Genomic DNA, 16,539 nt, shown 5'->3' with positions numbered 1-16,539 from the left:
GCTGAGAGACGAAGCCCAGGCTGACCTGCTTTTCCTAGATATCACGATGCGGAGCCAAGCCCACGAATCATCTTGGTAGAAATGACAAGAAAGCCCAACAGCCAGCCGGCATACGCACGACATTTAACACGGAAGCCGGATAGTGACCCGGGACGATGTGAGTCAGGTAAAGTTGAATAACGAATTCTCTATCATCATTGCATACATTCCTCTGGATAAAGCGGTGGCTTCCTGATCTAGGGTAACAAGGCTCAACCAACTAAGGCCTACGTCCTGGGCCATCTAGATCATCATTTGGTGTATTTCCTGTCCCTGGACTGTGGAATTGTAGTTATTATGATATGAAGTAGTGAGTATCGTTAGTTCCATGACTAGCATTATTTAATTCTTATTCTCGACGGGTCAGTAGCTACTACTATTAAGTGTGATTGATATCGTCTGGTTCGTGTATCGTCATAATCTGGCAATTATGGCTATTCGTGGTGAGTGACGTGAGGGCCAGGTGCATGTCCATTCAAGGCATGTCCATCCAGGTGCGCGTGTGTCTACAACCAGCTGAAATGAAGTCCTCCTCTTACCACTATACTATGCTGCTCCTCTTCCTTGGGCAGCTGGTGCTAGGAAAACCCTCCCTGGCCTCATAAGCATTTGTCGTCTGGCCAACGCAGGCAGCTGCTTAAGCTTGTATTTAGCCCATTCTACCGTGCGGGCTTGGCGGGGCAGACGGTATGCTTACACCTGCACCCGTAACTCTTCCTCCTTGCCACGGACAAGCAGCGAGAGATTGACAAAACACCAGCACATCAACAATGGTAGTCAAGACGATCGCCCCCTACGGCTCGTGGGAGAGCCCCTTCTCCGTCGACGACGCCACCGCCGGCAGCAAGTCGCTGTCGTCGCCCAGAGGAGACGTGCGTAACCAACCCGAACCCCGCCTCTCACTTGCCCGCCGCTGCAGTGCCTCTGCTGCCTCAGGAACGCGAGGCAACCCAACCAAAAAAAGCTGACAAGACCCCCCCGCAACAGATCCGCACCGGCCGCGTCTTTTTCCTCGAGTCCAAGGCGGACGGCTCCAACACCATCGTGGAGGTTGTGACAACGGGTTCGGGCGCCCACGAGCTGGCATATGTGCTCCCCGCGCCGCACGGCGTCAGCACGGGCGTGTACGAGTACGGCGGCGGCGCCTATGAGGTCCTCCCGTCGCGAGGGGGCGGTGATGATACCGCCTCAATCTCGCAGGACGTCATCTTCTCGGACGCGTCGGATGGGAACGCGGTGAAGGTCCTCGGTGTCGACGTCGGGGCTGTCAGGACCCTTGTTGAAGGAACGCCATGGCTGCGGTATGCCGAGTTTGGCGCGTGCGGGGCGTCGCGGTGGGTGCTGGCCGTGCAGGAGGACCACTCTCTGCCTGAGCCGAAGGACGTTGGCAATTATGTCGTCGCTATCGATCTTGTCCGGGGGGAGGTGAGGAGGCTGGTCGAGGGTGCCGACTTTTACAGCTCGCCCAAGTACAGCCCGGATGGGAAGTGGGTGTCGTTCCGCAGCTGGGACCATCCGGACATGCCCTGGCAGAACTCGGCCCTGCGCTGGGCTCAGGTGCTGGGGGATGCCAAGGATGAAGGACCGTCTCTGGTTGCCCTGTCCATCGTTGCTGGAGGCAAGCCCGGGCAGGCCGTGGGTGAGTCGGCGTGGGGCCTCGACGGCGCGCTGTACTGGACGCAGGAGGGCGAAGGCAGCGACTGGCGTCAGCTTTGGAGACAGTGGCCCGGGGACGGAAGGGCAGCCGAGTTGCTCAAACTAAAGGGACTGGAGGAAGTTGAAATCGGGGACTGCTCGATGTTGATGGGAGGGTGAGTCCTCGATACTGTTCTCCTCATTCTGCTACGATAGTGACTGACAGCAGGCTCAAAACAGTCACACATTCGGCTTCCTCTCGCCAAGATCAATGATACTGTCCTACACCAAGTACGCAACCAACAGCACCGTCCACGTTGACCTCGAAACGCTCGAGGTCACCCCTCTGACAGACGTGCCCTTGACCGCGTTCCGTGGCGACACGCTCCACGCCATCACCCCGACATCCTTCTTGATCATCGGCAGCGGCACCATCTACCCCTCAGGGGTGTACCACTTCTCACTCAGCGAGAGCCTGGAGGTCGAAATGACACAGGTGCACACCGCAGACGACAAGAAGATCCCAGCCGACACCGTCTCGGTCCCCCAGCACATATGGCTCAAGTCCACGAGGCAGGACCCCAAGCGGCCCGTCCACGGCTTCTACTGGCCGCCCCACAACCCCAGGTTCGCCGCGCCCGAGGGCGAGCTCCCGCCGCTGCTGATCAACCCGCACGCCGGGCCGACGGCCCACACGCCCCCGGGGCTGAAAGTCGGCGGCGTGGGCGGCGGGAACGCGCAGTTCTGGACGAGCAGGGGCTTCGCGTACTTTTCCGTCAACTACACCGGCAGCTCGGGCCACGGGAGGTCCTACCGGGAGCGGCTGGACGGGGAGTGGGGCATCCTGGACCGGGACGACGTCGTCGAGATTATAAAGCACGTATGTGAGACTGGACGCGCTGACAAGGACCGGGTCGGTATCCACGGGGGCTCTGCGGGCGGCTATAACGTACTGCAGAGCCTGGTGTGGTACCCTGATGTCTTCGCGGCGGGTGTGTGTTACTGCGGGGTGAGCGACGTCAAGGCGCTGGGGGAGGGGACGCACAAGCTCGAGAGCCACTACCTGGAGGGGCTATTGTATAAGCCTGGGATGAGTGAGAAGGAAAAGGAGGCAGTAGAGTATGAGCGGAGCCCGGTGCGACACGCGGAGAGGATTCGTGCGCCGTTACTGCTGCTCCACGGGGACAAGGACACGGTCGTCCCGATTGAGCAGAGCTACGAGATCGAGAGGAAGATCAGGGAGCGGGGCGGGGATGTGAAGATGGTGGTTGCACCTGGGGACGGGCACATGTTCCTGATGGAGAAGAGCAAGAAGATTGCCCTTGAGGCGGAGGTGGAGTGGTGGATGAGGACGTTGGTTCGGAAGTGATATTTGTGTGTGCAAGGGACCAGGCACAGGGATCCTCAGCCCTTCATATATTGAGTCTTTGACGGCTTATGTACATAAATGCCTAAATATTCCAGCAACACCCACTGCCCCTTCCCCCTATATGTGCAACCCCCCCCCCCCCCCCCCACATCTCTCCACGAACCGATTTAAGCAGGCTGGCCACTCCAAATAGCATGCGTCAAAGTCTGGTCCGGCTTGAACGCACTCACAAAGCAGTTGTCAGCCGCAGGGGTCCACTTGTCATCGGCGCTGATGGTCGGCGGGTGGCCCAGGATGAGGTCCGCGACCATGCGCCCGAACACGACGCTGCCGTGCTCGTTGAGGTGCGTCCTGTCGCCGTCGGCGAGGTTGTACGCCTGCGCGGGGTCCTCGCCGATGGCGTTGACGAAGGCGAGCGACGCCTGGTTCAGGTCGATGTACGGGGACGACGTCGCCTTGGCCGCCGCGATGGCCGCGAGGCGCTGGTCGTGCAGCGAGTCGGTCGCGTTGTGCTCGGATGTGAAGACGCGCCTCGTGAGGGACGTCGTGAGGAGCTGGGGGTGTTTGTTAGTCATGGTCGGTTGGAAGGCTGGGGAGATCTGACGTACTGGTGTCCCGCCTGCGGCCTTCACCTCCTTGGCGAAGTTCTCCAGGTTGGTCTGGAATTGGCTCAGGGAGATGCCTGCGGCCTCCTTCTGGTCGTTATGGCCGAACTGGAGTGTACATTTGTCAGCCAACCTTGGTTTCTCTCAACAGATTTTATGTGTCCGGTCTGATCACATGGGTCCAAACTCGACATAACTAACCTGAATAGTCACAACGACATTGTGCGTCGCTGCGTCAGCCTTGACCTGATCGATAACCTTCTTCCAGTATCCACCGTTCTTAAACGAGACCGTCGTCGCTCCACTCTTGGCAATGTTGGTGCCCTTGGCCGGGCTCTTCAGAAAAGAGATAAAACCTGTGCCCCAGCCTCCATTGACTGCTGTGGTAGAGTCGCCGGCGAGGACGAAGGACGCCGGGAGGGTGCTGCAGGCTGCGCGCTCGCTGATGGCATTCTCTTGGTTGAGGCTAGGAGTTGGGCTACCGGAGACAACGGTGAGCAGAGAGAGCAACGACAAAATAGTGGAGCGGAACATTTTGCTGGCGGCAGGGCTGAGGACTTCGTGTGATGGCTCAAATGTTTGAGCATGGGGCGGGAGGTACGCAGATGAGATGCGGCGGAGTCACAATAAAAAAAACATTCATAGTAGCTGGGTCAGGGAAGCATTACCTTGTTATAACACAGTAGAAAGGCTCCGGCCCGCTATAGTGCAGCGCAATGTGGTATGAAATCATCGTGCGCGTTCGTGCTAGTCTCGTGCCAATATAAACCGAAAGCTTACCACGTACAGCCGCTTACACGGATCTGTGGTACCTGTCAGTCTCGCGGCGGACCCACAGCGCCTGAAGTCAAGCAATTAGGGCCCCCAGCCCGGGCAAGCGGACGTTCGACTCGAGTGCTGCACGACAGCTGTTCGCTAAAAAAAAAAAATGCCAAGCCATGCTGCCATTCACGGACGTGGTTTAATTCTCGGACCGGGGGTGGATTAAGCTTACTCAATTTGCTGCGACGGGAAGGTGATATCTGCGGAGGGGCAACGATCCGGGGTAGTCTCCACTGTCCTTCAATTTCGGCACAGAATGGCGCGAGGGACACGACGGGGTGCACAATGAACCAGCACCGGAGATTTTTTGTCATCTATCGACCCGGAATGAATATCGCCTATCTTGGATGGGACTTACGCCAGATGCACATCTGCATAGTATTTATATGCATAGGCTCCGCTAGTTCGTGTTTAGCATAGACAGGCTAGTTTATTCTGCATCCCTTTATTCTATCTCTCCCTCACTGGGCTTTCTATCCCTTGCATCATTTCCCGGCGGTCTTGCGAACGTTTATTGCTTCGGCTGGATCCATTACGGAGCGAGCCGTTGGATCATCGGCGGACTCGATGCCTTCCCAGCGGAGCAACCTTGAATCGAAAATAGACATCGCCCTGAACAACGCTCTGAACAACGCTCGTGATGATTCGGAAGAGAGTCAACCAGCCATACGATCGCGAATCAAGACCTGAGAGGAAGGTAAGGGATATCAACACGTGAAAGCCTTGAAAGCGCGCGGCGCATGTCCAGCACCACCTCTGGATTGAGTTAAACAAAAACGTCACCGTGCCACGGACTGCTGAAATGTACAGTATCTCATATCATAAAGATGCACCTGGGCATACACGCATGCGGCACATTAGCTGCCTGCTATACATAGGTCCCAGTGACAGTCGTGTTCAGAAAAGCCGCCCCAGCGACCCTGACCAGCGCATCCGTCAGCGCACCCAGCCCACCAGCCGAGTAGATGCTCGTCATGACAGGCACCACGCTGGACGCCTCACACTCGTGGAAGCCGTGGGCATCGATACCCTCGCCGTCGCCGACATCACGCCTAGCCTCGCTCCTCCTCTTGAGGTTGATCCCCGGGCTGACGGTGCCGCAGTTGTACTGCGACTCTGCGGCCCGCAGCTCGCAGATCTCGGTGGTCTTGCAGTCCCCCGTGCAGGTGGACGAGCCCGAGTTGCGCGTCTTGCGGGCGTAGTACTCCTGGAAGACGGCCTCGTCACTCTCGAACAGCTCGGTCAGGTTGTGCCAGAACGCGGGTGTCAGCTCGGCCGCCGGGTCGGTATAATTGAGGAGACTGCCGTACGCCTCCTTGACGCTATATAAGACCTCCCATGCCGGGCCGTTAGTTTGGTACGTCGGGCTGGAAATGTTAGCGTAGTAGACGGTATAATCCAGCACGCCAAAGGTGACCGGGTCAACGTCGTAGACGCGGAAGGTCGGGTTCCCCGACGTGGGCGTGAGCGCCGGCGCGATGTAGCTCGCCATGGTCGCCGCGGCCGCGGACCGGCCCGTGTAGTTGCCATACGCGACCTCGAACTCGTCCTTGTGCGTGTGCCCGTAGAACAGGCCCGCGATTGTTCCGTCGAACCGCTGCACGATGCCGTCGAAGTAGTGGCTCTGGTCGTGGAAGGCGTCGCTCGAGCCCAGGGGCATGTGGCCCAGGACCCAGACGCGCTCCCCTGCCGCCTCTGCGGCCTCGAGCTCGGCGGCCAGCCAGGTGAGCATCCCGCTCGGGTCGTGCTCGATGGTCTCCTCGTACAGCCAGAAGTTCTGCCGGTACCAGAAGTTCGTGTTGAGCGAGATGATCCGCAGGCCCGGGTGGCCCTCCGCAGCGACCGAGTAGCTCCCAAAGTTGGACGATACCTGCGCGGCGGCCGCGCTGCCGATCCACCCCTCGATGTCGGACGAAAGGGTGTCGTACGCCCACTGGGTGCTGATGGTCGTGTCGACGCTCGCGGGCGGGAAAGAGTTCACCGGGCTGCTTTCGTGGTTGCCGATGACGGCGTATGTCTGCCCGATGCCCTGCATGCGGCCGTACGCGTCGTTCAAGTCATTCGTCACCTCCTCGTCTGTCACGAGCCAGACGGCGCCTTCGACCACGTCGCCTGTGAAGATTGTGAAGGCCCGGTCGGGGACGAGGTCCTCGATGGCCTTGTACAGGCTTTCTTCGAGGCTGACCGGGCTATCACACTCCGAGTTGCCGTACGGACCAGCGGGATAGTCTGTCACCCCAGGTTCGTCGGCCGCGGTGTAGGGCCGGCAGCAGATGTTCTTGGTGCAGTTGTAACTCGCGCCGGTGGTGTAGTTGAGGTCTACATGGATGTCGCTGATGTGCACCACCTTGAGGGGCGTCTGGCCGCTCGGCTGCGGCCGCGTCGCGTTCGCTGGTTTCGCTGACATGGACACCGAGTAGGATGTGTCGACCTCGGGCCACTGGCACAGCCCAAAGATAGTCATGCAGAACAACTCAGAGGTCTTGCTTGGGATGTTCATATTTCGCAAGTCGTGTGCCAGAATCGGTCCCTCCAGCCCGATTGCACCGGCACACACATCTTTATCCTCAACGCCCAGGGCTTCGCACACGTCGATGATGACGCCGGAAAAGGCATCGTTGCCGAGGTGGGCGAGTGCTTGGAGCACCAGCAGGAGAGCCTGGCACGCTGAGCACTCGGCTAGGTCCTCGATGGCGGTCAAGATGTCTGACACGTCGTCTCGTCTGGAGTTCTGGCGCGAATAGGCCACCAGTGATCTGCTCATCACATCGCCCACGGTGATGGCGCTGGTCAGAAAGGGGAGGATAAGCGACAAGACGAACCCTACAACGATGGACAGCCTCATCTTGAAGGACAGGGCAGTGCCAGCGGGGGCACGCTCAAAGTCTTGGGGAGGCTCTTGGGATGACAATGGCAGGGCACTCAGAGAGGAAGGCGGGCTCGCCAGCTCCTGGGAGGCGGTGGAGAGAGCCATCTTTTTATCATCGGGCGTTGATGCCCACCATACTGTGGTCCCAGAGCGGTTGCTGCTACCGTGATGCCGCGTTTCCGTGGCCAACACGCGAGTCGTCCACACGTGGGGTCGCAGGTCATTTCCGGGGAGGAGGCACGCGCACCGCCCACCGACGCTGAATGGACGCCGGCTTGGCGTTGTCGTGCTCAATGCGACCACACCCTGAACCAAGACCCGCATCGCGTGCCAAGAACGGCATCGTGGGTCGATAGTCCCGGAGCTTTGTACGAGATCCTGACAAGACCAGGTTCTCCGAAAAGTTCAAGTCATATATTGAGCTATAGATTGAGTCGTTTTACAAAGGGATAGGCCCTTCTTGGTTGACATAAGTTCCCGTTGGCCCTGAACCCCCTAGTGTCGCGAGATGACATATGATCTCAGCCCCAACCTCAGGTGTCTTGATTCCTTGGTATGTTCAAATTTGTGGAAACATATCCGGGGCAGCTACAATTGAACTTCCAGCTCTTATCATCCTCATAGGCCACAGCATACTGTACACAGAGCGCATTAAGTGCTGATTTGCTGACGGCATGAGCAGGGGCTTTGAATGCTCTCACGGAAGCTCCAGGTGTCATCAAATTAGTGATGCTTCCGGCTCCCGATGAGACAAAAACAACCCTCTTGATCTTGTTGGATCGCTCCAGAAGCGATAGGAACTTTTCTGTAACTGACATGGGGCCAACGACATTCGTGTTGAGTACCTGTCCGTAATCCGTTGAAAGAGACTCGGTAGGCGGCGTCGCTCTTGCAATGCCAGCGTTATTGATAAGAACATCGAGGTGGCCAAATATGCTAAGACTAGGAGTTAGCGATCAGCCTTCCAAAAGCGCAGCCACGGCTTCTCTTACCTTTGGACTTGACGAACAACTTCATCAATTGACTCATCAGAAGTCACATCCATGGCGTGAGCCTCAACCTCCAGACCCTCCCTCATCTTGCAACTCCTGGGCCTTTGCCTTTACTTCAACCTCCCGCCTTCCCGTCATGATTACATGCCATCCATGCTCAGTTGCAAGTCTTTTGCAAATGGCAAAACCAATGCCTTGATTTGCTCCGGTGACGAGAGCAACAGCGCTGTCTTTGGCGGTCATGTTGAGCTAAAGGAACATGATAAAAGCTGTGAGATCACAGGCAATCTTTGGCATATGGCTGTTTGTATGGACACATTCAAGCGTCTCTGCATCATCTTTATATGAGGCAGATTAATTAAATCAAATAACATGGCCGGGAATAACGGTCTTAACGGATCAGATGCAGTCCAATGTCCTATTAGTCATGGAATCTATCACTGAACAGCGGTCTTAGTTTGACTTCTGAACAAAACGGAAGCTTGAGACAAATGGCGAGCGGCAAATGGGTTAAAACAGTGGGGACAAGCCGAGGCAAAATCACACCCCCTCTCGGCGCCGCGTTTTGAGTTTCGCGCGACGACTGTCGGCCCCGATCGGCGATTCGTCACAAGCTCCACGCTCCCACAAGGTCGCATCCGTTACACGACAGGTGCCTTATCCCAAAGTGCGCCTGATGGGCGAGGAAATTTGGTATGGCTTCACGTAAGGTCTGTCCCGTTCACATGGAAAGGAGAGAGCGGGGTTGTCGATCGTCGATCACTTGAATCCCGCTCGTCAAAATGCGGTTTTCAGGATCTCTTTGGAGCTTCAAACATTCTCCTGGCCCAATGCTGTCGAACTTGAGCCAAGCATAAAGAACTGAATCCGCCTGAATAATTAAGTCAACCTGAGCCATTGCGGTAAACAGAAGCGTCAAGCCTCCAACTCAAATTCAGCCTGGAAAATACTGACCTCAATCATGTTTGCGTTTCCCGCTCCCACCATGAGCGCCGTCGTAGCCCTCGTGGTGATTTTCGCAGGTGCCTACGTGGCCTACCAGCTTTTCCTCTCGCCCCTCTCTCGCATACCCGGGCCCTTCTGGGCAAAGCTGTCATATTTTGGCATGCTGCTTGGTGCTCTTGGGAATGACGCCCATCGCGATTTTTTATCGCTTCACAAGAAATATGGCAAAGTTGTCAGGATCGGCCCAAACTCCCTGTAGGTTCTTCCGAGATTTTACGCACGCCGACTTGAGGTTGACTTCATGTTCACAGGAGCGTCACAGATCCCGCAGCATTCCGTGAGATTTACAGTAAGACCGGGATGTCCCTAAGGCTCAAAGATGACAGCTGACAGGTCACAGAGGCTGGTGGTAAGTATATCAAATCCGAGGCAATGGGCATTCTGAAAGCAGGTCGCCCATTTGATCTCCCAGGAGAGAGGGACGAAAAAGTCCATGGGGAGCAACGCAAGCTAGTTGCCCGGGCATACTCTATGGAGTCAATGATCCACCTTGAGCCACGCGTCGACGAAACACTCACAACCCTGCTCCAAAAATTCGACGAGCTTCAGGGCCAGACTATCGACCTCGCACAATGGCTTCAGCTATTCGCGTTCGGTACGTCACGGAAGCTTTCTCGGCGTAGATTGGTGATTAACACGTTCGACAGATATAATCGGAGCTATAAGCTTCTCCCGACCCTATGGGTATGTCGAAGCCGGCGACGACAACGGCATATTTGCTCTTCTCAAAACCACATTCAAATCTCTCGCGTGGTTGACCCGTGCTCTTTGGTTTTTCCGATTACACCAGCGCCTCAAGTCTTTCTTCGGAGACTTCATCTCCTTGGGGGCCAGCAATCGGAATGGGTACTTTCACCAGTTCGCGTGGAAGGAGATCAATGCCAGAAAAGCCCGTGAAGGCGACGACCGAGACATGCTCGGAAAGCTTCTGACAGTGCAGCAAAGCAAGCCTCAGATGAACGACACTAACATCGCGTTCATGATGACAAGCAACGTTACTGCCGGGTCAGACACGACATCTTTCGGGCTCAGCGCCATCTTTCATTATTTACTCAACAACCCAGACAAGTACCGCTGCTTAGTGGAAGAGTTGGAAAAGCAGAAAGCCAACGGTGAGCTTAGCACCATCGTTACCGCCCAGCAGGCAGAGTCCTGCGCGTACCTCCAGGCGGTGATTTATGAAGCGCTCCGCCTGAGGCCTTCGGTTGGCATACCGTTGGAGCGAGTTGTACCTGCTGGAGGAACGACATTTGGTGGTCACTATATTCCCGCAGGGGTAAGTTACAAATCATCTCCATCCACTCCTTTCCAGGAGGCTGACCCTGTGGCAGACAATCGTTGGTACCAGCGCCTGGGTCTTACATCGGGACACTGATATATGGGGCCCTGACGCGGAGTATTTTCGCCCTGAAAGATGGTTGGATAAAAACAGCGAGGGACTGAGTACGCCTCTCATTCCTGTGGTTCACTCAAAAAGGCTAATGACGCACAGAGCGGTACTTCTTCACATTTGGCGGCGGCTCACGAACATGTATTGGTAGAAGTAAGTCCCCATGATCATCACTACCTGCCACAGCGTAGTCGACTAATGCGAGTTACGTCTTACAGATATCAGCTGGCTTGAGATGGAAAAGGTGAGAAATAAAAGCCAGCAGTCACTTGAACGGACTAATAATAGTCTTCTAGCTTGTGCCCACTCTATTGATGCGATACAATTTTCAACTCGCACCTGATGCTAAACTGGTTGATGATTGCGGGTGAGTACGCAACTATTCGGTCAGACGTATGACACATGACTAATGTCTTTAATAGGTTTCTTATGTTTGCAAGGGGGCTTTATGTAAACTGGACGTTACGAGATATTTAATCTTCTCTCGAGCATCCTGGGTTTGTTCATCTACGAGCGCAGTCGTTAGACCTGGTGTGGCAGTGGCGGTTTTGACTTTCTACGCAGGCTCCTACTAGTAGCTACGCATATCCCTACGCATACACTCGTTTTGAATTTTGGGTCAATCAATCTTTCTTCGTGCGCTTTGACCAGACTGTTATTCGATAAGTAGTGACTATCTTGCCGCAGGGCAAGTATTTGGCATACTTCAAGTTTCTGCACTCTCTCTGCATACTCTCATATGCAATCAATCGTTCCATTTTGGCGCTAGTGACCTACACATAACACCTCACACCCTTTTTCCATCACACTTCCATTTTTAACTATTTTCACCTTTTATATAATAAATACTTTTTTAATTTAATTATACCCTATATTAAAAGATAGCTATTTCTTTTCTGCTTTTTTTAATATTTATTTAAGGAAGGTAAAGAGAGTATTAAATATATAAGGTGTATTAATGTTTAATTTTAAAAAAAAATTAAAATTTTAAGGTAGTAGTAATTTTAAATAAATCTAATTAAATTTACATTATTAAAACTAGTAATTTTAACATAACTCTTTAATTTTACCCCTTTTTTAATTCCTTTTTAACTTAAGTTATTTTTAACTTTAATTTAAATGCAAATTTCTCCTCTTTTATATACCTAATTTAATAGCAGAGAGAAGAAATAAAATTAGAAAAGAAGCAGCTTTCTTTTTATATATATTTTAAATAAATTAAAGTAAAATTGAAAAGTACGTATAAAAAAGGTATGAGGTGTTAAATGTAGGTCGTTAGCGCCAAAATGGAACGATTGATTGCATATGAGAGTAGGCGAATCCTTGGGCCCGCAGAAAGCGCCCGCCAGTGCCCGCCAGCCCACGCCAGCCTGTTTCAGCAGGCGCTAGACCTGGTTCGAATTGAACACGAAGTAGAGAGAACCTTTGGGGCAAATAGACAAGGTCTGGATCGACAAAGGATCTGTTCCTCGCGTTGAGCCTAATACTAGGCAATCTCTTGGTGAACAAATCGAATTTCTCTTTTCAGTCTCACCAGAGTCCTAGAAGAAGCTATTTTGGAACAATGGTGAATGAGTATATTTGAAATTGGAATTCAATATATATCTGTGAATAATCCACACTTCAAAGCTATGGTCCATACGATATTAGGTTCGATCCAGGGTTGAGAACGTCCACGAGCTTTCCCAGTTATACTTTTCGCCTGGTCCGTAAATTGCATCATGGACACGGCCCCATTCGGGACTGCATTTGAGCATTAGCAGTTGCATTTTATACGAAGAGTCCTTATCCTTCGCATGCACCAGATTTGTACCCATGGCTAAGAAAACTTACTGGTTTATCCCGTCAGTGTAGTCCTGCGCCTCGATAGCGAGACAGCTGCCACTGGTGACCTTTGACCTCCCCGGGAGCCCCTGGGTGCTGTCCTTCAGCGGCGCAGTCCCGTCGCTCCACCAGCAGCTGTACACCTGGACGCCGGGCTGGTCGGTGCGGAGCTCGGCCTTGACGCCGCTGTAGTTCGAGGCGAGGGTCAGGACCGCGGCGTCCTTGGGCGCGGAGTCGAACAGCCAGTAGCCGTTGTACCCGTTGCAGCCGCTGCCGCAGTTATTAACAAAGCTCGGGTCCGAGGAAGAGTGTCCAAGCGCGATGTTCCTGGCGGATGCGAAGTCATTGACGGACCCGGGGGCGGCGGTCAGGATCTTTCCGGTGGGCAGAGCACCGCCGTCAATCTCGAGGTAGCGCTTGGAGTACGGCATGGACAAGGTGTGGTTCCATATTGTTGGCGTCTTCGGATCCTTGTAGGCGTCTAGGTTGAAGTAGGTGTGGTGAGTCAGCATCAGGGGGGTTTCGTTTGTAAGCGACCTGGCAGACATGTTTATGTTCAGCTTGTTCGGGGTGACCGTGTACGTCACGCTTGCTTGAACGTCGCCGATCATGTTGAGTGAGGTGTTCGACTTGTCCAGAATTGAGAAGGTGATGCTATCGTCCGAGACGGCGGTGACGTCCCAGAAACGCCAGGACCAGTTGTTGTTCCCGCTATGTAGAGTGTTGTTTCCGTCATTCTTCTCGGTGTGATATGTAACATTGTCAATGGAGTACTGAGCGTGTCCGATGCGATTGACGTATCGGCCAGGTATGGAGTTGTAGACTGGGTGACTTTTGTCCGTGGCTAGATGGGAGAGAATCAGAAAATTGCACGCAGGTTCTGCCTAAGGAGGATTTGCCTTACGGTAATAGTTTATATCATCGTAACCAAGAACGACGTCGATATCATTCCCCCTTTTGTCTTTGACCCACAAGTTGGTAATCGAGGCACCGTAAGTGATAAACTAAAAGAGTTCTTAACACATTTGCAAGTTGATAATTCCTTGTAGTACTTCGAGAAACAACTCACCTTTGCCTTAATATTCGTTGTCTCGATAGTGTATTGCTTATCCTCCGCGTTACGATGCCAAGCCGCAGTGACGACGTGAATAGCCGAGGCCAAGACCGCAGCAGTAGAACAGCGCATCTTGTGGTTTTCCGATTCGATTCGAAATTTAAGATTGCCAATGAATTGGAGGAAGAAAATACTTGTCACGTCCAGATTTATATGGGATATGAGGTGATATCTATCGGACTTTCGGTTGTCGTTAATGCTCCAATGAAGGTAAGCAAATCGGACGAGAGGAGTATTGCGGAGTGAAGGGGGCCGTTTCCATATACCGTAAAGCGTCCAGAGGAGCCTATTGGATGCATTCACAATGATCCACAACCCTTGAGATTGCTCACCTTAGCATTGGCACACAAACGCCAACTGCAGATTGAAAGATGCTGAAGTAATACGGCAGTTGCTCACCTAATATATCGGATGTCTTTATTCGGAGACAAGCCCGTACTAGTGACCCGGATGTCCTTTAGGCACTTTTATATAATATCAAAGATTATATGGATAATATTGAGTGACACCTTTGCTCTCTTCTCTTGCTAGAATCACGCTTAATTTGGAAGGACTCTGCAGAAGTCTTCGCAATTCTGTTGCATCTCTCACCGTTGCTGTTTTAGTAGAAAGCGGTGCCTATTGGGACGCTCCGCTAGCGTGAAAGCCACATCCCCAATGTCGACCGGTGAATTGCGGTCGAGTTGAGCTTCAAGATCCCCGCCGAACAACAGCAGGCCTTTTGTTTTTTGGTCGCAGCAAAGATGAGTTTGGGTGCTGACGTTCCATTTAGGACTAGACGTGTTGACGTCGCGAGTGACCAGTTGGGTTCGCAACACACAACAGCGCGGCATTGCTCACAGCAGCACCGTAACTGCTGATGCAAGCTACTCGGTTAGGCATCTCCCAACTCTGCCTGCTTGTGTCCCAAGAGCCTTGAAGTATGTGGAGTGATCTGAACTCGTGCCCGATTGAGATAGAACTCTCTGATACAGGTCGATTGACAAAAGGGATAGGGTACCGTCACACTTGAGCGAAGGGCTCCTTGGTTGGGCCACCCCTTTAATTACAGTCAAATTTTGTTCGAGCCTCGGCAGGAGCTTGAAGGTTTACAAGACCTACGCCGTCGCTTTTGGTGTACATGCCTAGACCGTGTCAGTGTTTCGTCTACCTTGACGGCAAGGACAAGTGTAAAGCGAGTTACTGACCTGTTGCTTGACCACGAGGCTTGAATTGTCCGCTTGGACTTGTAAACCCGCTTTTACGAGACGAAAAAGGCCTTGCACTCTAGACACGATGTTGACTCCTCTAAGCAAGGTTATAGAGCACTCTGTAGCTCGAACAGCGCAGCAAGCCTTACGTATCACAATATGGGACAAGGAGCGAGCAGCACCAATGGCTTCGGTCGGTTCTCGAGGTATTCTATGAAACTATCCCTAATGACGCAGCCTACCTCGTCGAAATCTTCCCGTTTGTGATGACGGAGACAGCGAATGAAACCCATGGCTTCAAGGGCAACTTCGAGAATGAGGCGCTCCTGAGAATCCATTGATGCGGCGCTCCTACTGTTCGACTTGAAGGATGCGTGGTCAACGGCGGCGACATCATCAAAGAAATTACCAAGGAATCCACCCAGATGAGCACGAGTTTCCGCATTTGTGACCACAGAAGTTATACCTTTCGGTACGAAGGACACGCAAAGCTTTAAATACCACCAGCCGCCCCATATGCTGCGCTAAATTCCCGACCAAGCTCAGTCTGCCAGTTCTACCTACGACGACGACGAGCGTTTTTATTTTGTGAAGAAGTCGTGTTGCGACACGGAAATCTCCTTGAAAAAGTAAAGCTGACCCGGGCGGGACTCCAATTCAGCTTTCAGATCCCACAAATGCCCGTCAGGCTAGAAAGCCCCGAGGTACAAGCCCCGGTGGGACCAAATGCTCCGTTGGGGCCAAAGGGACCGTCAGGGCCAAATACACCGTTCGGTCCGAACACGCCACTGGGCCCGAAGGGACCGTTGGGTCCGAACTGTGGGAACCAAATCATTAGCCGCCCAAGAATTAAATATCAATTTTTCAATAGCATGGACGCTGTCAAATGAGTACAGGCTGTCCATTTCGGCCAAAGAATCCGTTTCATGACGAGCCGTGGAAGTAGAAACAAATAATAGATGACAATCCCCCAGATAATGCTGAGATGGGGGACGCAAGTCTGGGATACGAATAGCTGAGACGACCAAGGTTCACTGACCTGTCCGTTTGGGCCAAAAGGGCCGTTGGGTCCGGAAGGGCCGTTGACGCCGAAAGGCCCGCCGGGCCCCAGGGCCGCAGTGTTGTTCGCAAGGCAGCCCGGTCCCAAAGCGCCGTTGGCACCGAGGGCTCCGCTGGAGGCGATTGGTCCGTTAGGGTCGGAGGCGACACCAGACAGGCTGACGAGCGCGTTTATGAGCGCGCCGGGATCAGCCGGGGCAGGGCTGGCCTGGGGTGCTGGTGCACTGGCGGTGTGCCAAGCAAGGGTGGAGATGGTAATGGAAAGCAGATGGATCAAAAGCATGATGGGTCGTGGTCTAACGTTCCCGGTAGAGTGAAGCTACTCCGTCGTGGGCTTGGAAGATTTACAAGACTGTGTCGTTAGGTCGCCCACGGGTTGAATAACCATGAACATGGGATTATGACATTGAACGAAATGGATTGAGTTGCCAGGAATTATAAAGAACGACATCTATCGTGACGAAACCACCAAAGGCTATTGTAATAGTATGATACAAGTCGATCAAACATCATAAGGCGGATATCTTGTCCATTTGTGGCAATTACTTTCGTTCATGGGCTCAGCCACTCACTACTTTCGAATTCAAAAGGCGGTGACATCCTTGGGGTTTGTAATCTCATGCCAA

The 16,539-nt window shown here is 53.4% G+C and overlaps 7 protein-coding genes across 7 annotated transcripts; 2 read left to right on the top strand and 5 right to left on the bottom strand.

The window, feature by feature from the left end:
• Positions 1-809: 809 nt before the first annotated feature.
• On the top strand, positions 810-3,043 carry INS49_015766 (uncharacterized protein; the record flags this gene model as incomplete). The annotated part of the gene is made up of 3 exons (XM_043176444.1): positions 810-911; positions 1,027-1,850; positions 1,915-3,043. The coding sequence occupies 3 exons, from the start codon at positions 810-812 to the stop codon at positions 3,041-3,043; spliced, it is 2,055 nt and encodes a 684-aa protein (XP_043019899.1).
• Positions 3,044-3,210: 167 nt separating this feature from the next.
• Positions 3,211-4,182, bottom strand: INS49_015765 (uncharacterized protein; the record flags this gene model as incomplete). The annotated part of the gene is made up of 3 exons (XM_043176443.1): positions 3,211-3,597; positions 3,652-3,756; positions 3,850-4,182. 3 exons carry the CDS (start codon positions 4,180-4,182, stop codon positions 3,211-3,213), a joined length of 825 nt encoding a protein of 274 aa, XP_043019898.1.
• Positions 4,183-5,338: 1,156 nt separating this feature from the next.
• On the bottom strand, positions 5,339-7,444 carry INS49_015764 (uncharacterized protein; the record flags this gene model as incomplete). The annotated part of the gene is made up of 1 exon (XM_043176442.1): positions 5,339-7,444. The coding sequence occupies one exon, from the start codon at positions 7,442-7,444 to the stop codon at positions 5,339-5,341; it is 2,106 nt and encodes a 701-aa protein (XP_043019897.1).
• Positions 7,445-7,872: 428 nt separating this feature from the next.
• INS49_015763 (uncharacterized protein) lies at positions 7,873-8,417 on the bottom strand (the record flags this gene model as incomplete). The annotated part of the gene is made up of 2 exons (XM_043176441.1): positions 7,873-8,275; positions 8,332-8,417. 2 exons carry the CDS (start codon positions 8,415-8,417, stop codon positions 7,873-7,875), a joined length of 489 nt encoding a protein of 162 aa, XP_043019896.1.
• An 899-nt stretch (positions 8,418-9,316) lies between these two features.
• Positions 9,317-11,203, top strand: INS49_015762 (uncharacterized protein; the record flags this gene model as incomplete). The annotated part of the gene is made up of 9 exons (XM_043176440.1): positions 9,317-9,531; positions 9,588-9,625; positions 9,677-9,685; positions 9,749-9,931; positions 9,984-10,448; positions 10,829-10,879; positions 10,945-10,970; positions 11,023-11,093; positions 11,149-11,203. The coding sequence occupies 9 exons, from the start codon at positions 9,317-9,319 to the stop codon at positions 11,201-11,203; spliced, it is 1,113 nt and encodes a 370-aa protein (XP_043019895.1).
• A 1,169-nt stretch (positions 11,204-12,372) lies between these two features.
• Positions 12,373-13,736, bottom strand: INS49_015761 (uncharacterized protein; the record flags this gene model as incomplete). The annotated part of the gene is made up of 4 exons (XM_043176439.1): positions 12,373-12,469; positions 12,560-13,394; positions 13,455-13,554; positions 13,620-13,736. 4 exons carry the CDS (start codon positions 13,734-13,736, stop codon positions 12,373-12,375), a joined length of 1,149 nt encoding a protein of 382 aa, XP_043019894.1.
• Positions 13,737-15,518: 1,782 nt separating this feature from the next.
• INS49_015760 (uncharacterized protein) lies at positions 15,519-16,196 on the bottom strand (the record flags this gene model as incomplete). Its single annotated transcript, XM_043176438.1, has 2 exons — positions 15,519-15,671; positions 15,894-16,196. 2 exons carry the CDS (start codon positions 16,194-16,196, stop codon positions 15,519-15,521), a joined length of 456 nt encoding a protein of 151 aa, XP_043019893.1.
• Between the last annotated feature and the right edge of the window lie 343 nt (positions 16,197-16,539).

The sequence above is a fragment of the Diaporthe citri genome, assembly GCF_014595645.1.
Source record: "Diaporthe citri strain NFHF-8-4 chromosome Unknown scaffold_9, whole genome shotgun sequence".
Classification (NCBI taxonomy): Eukaryota; Fungi; Ascomycota; class Sordariomycetes; order Diaporthales; family Diaporthaceae; genus Diaporthe; species Diaporthe citri.
Note: the sequence above shows the minus strand (reverse complement) of the source record. Positions and strands in the feature narration are given on the sequence as shown.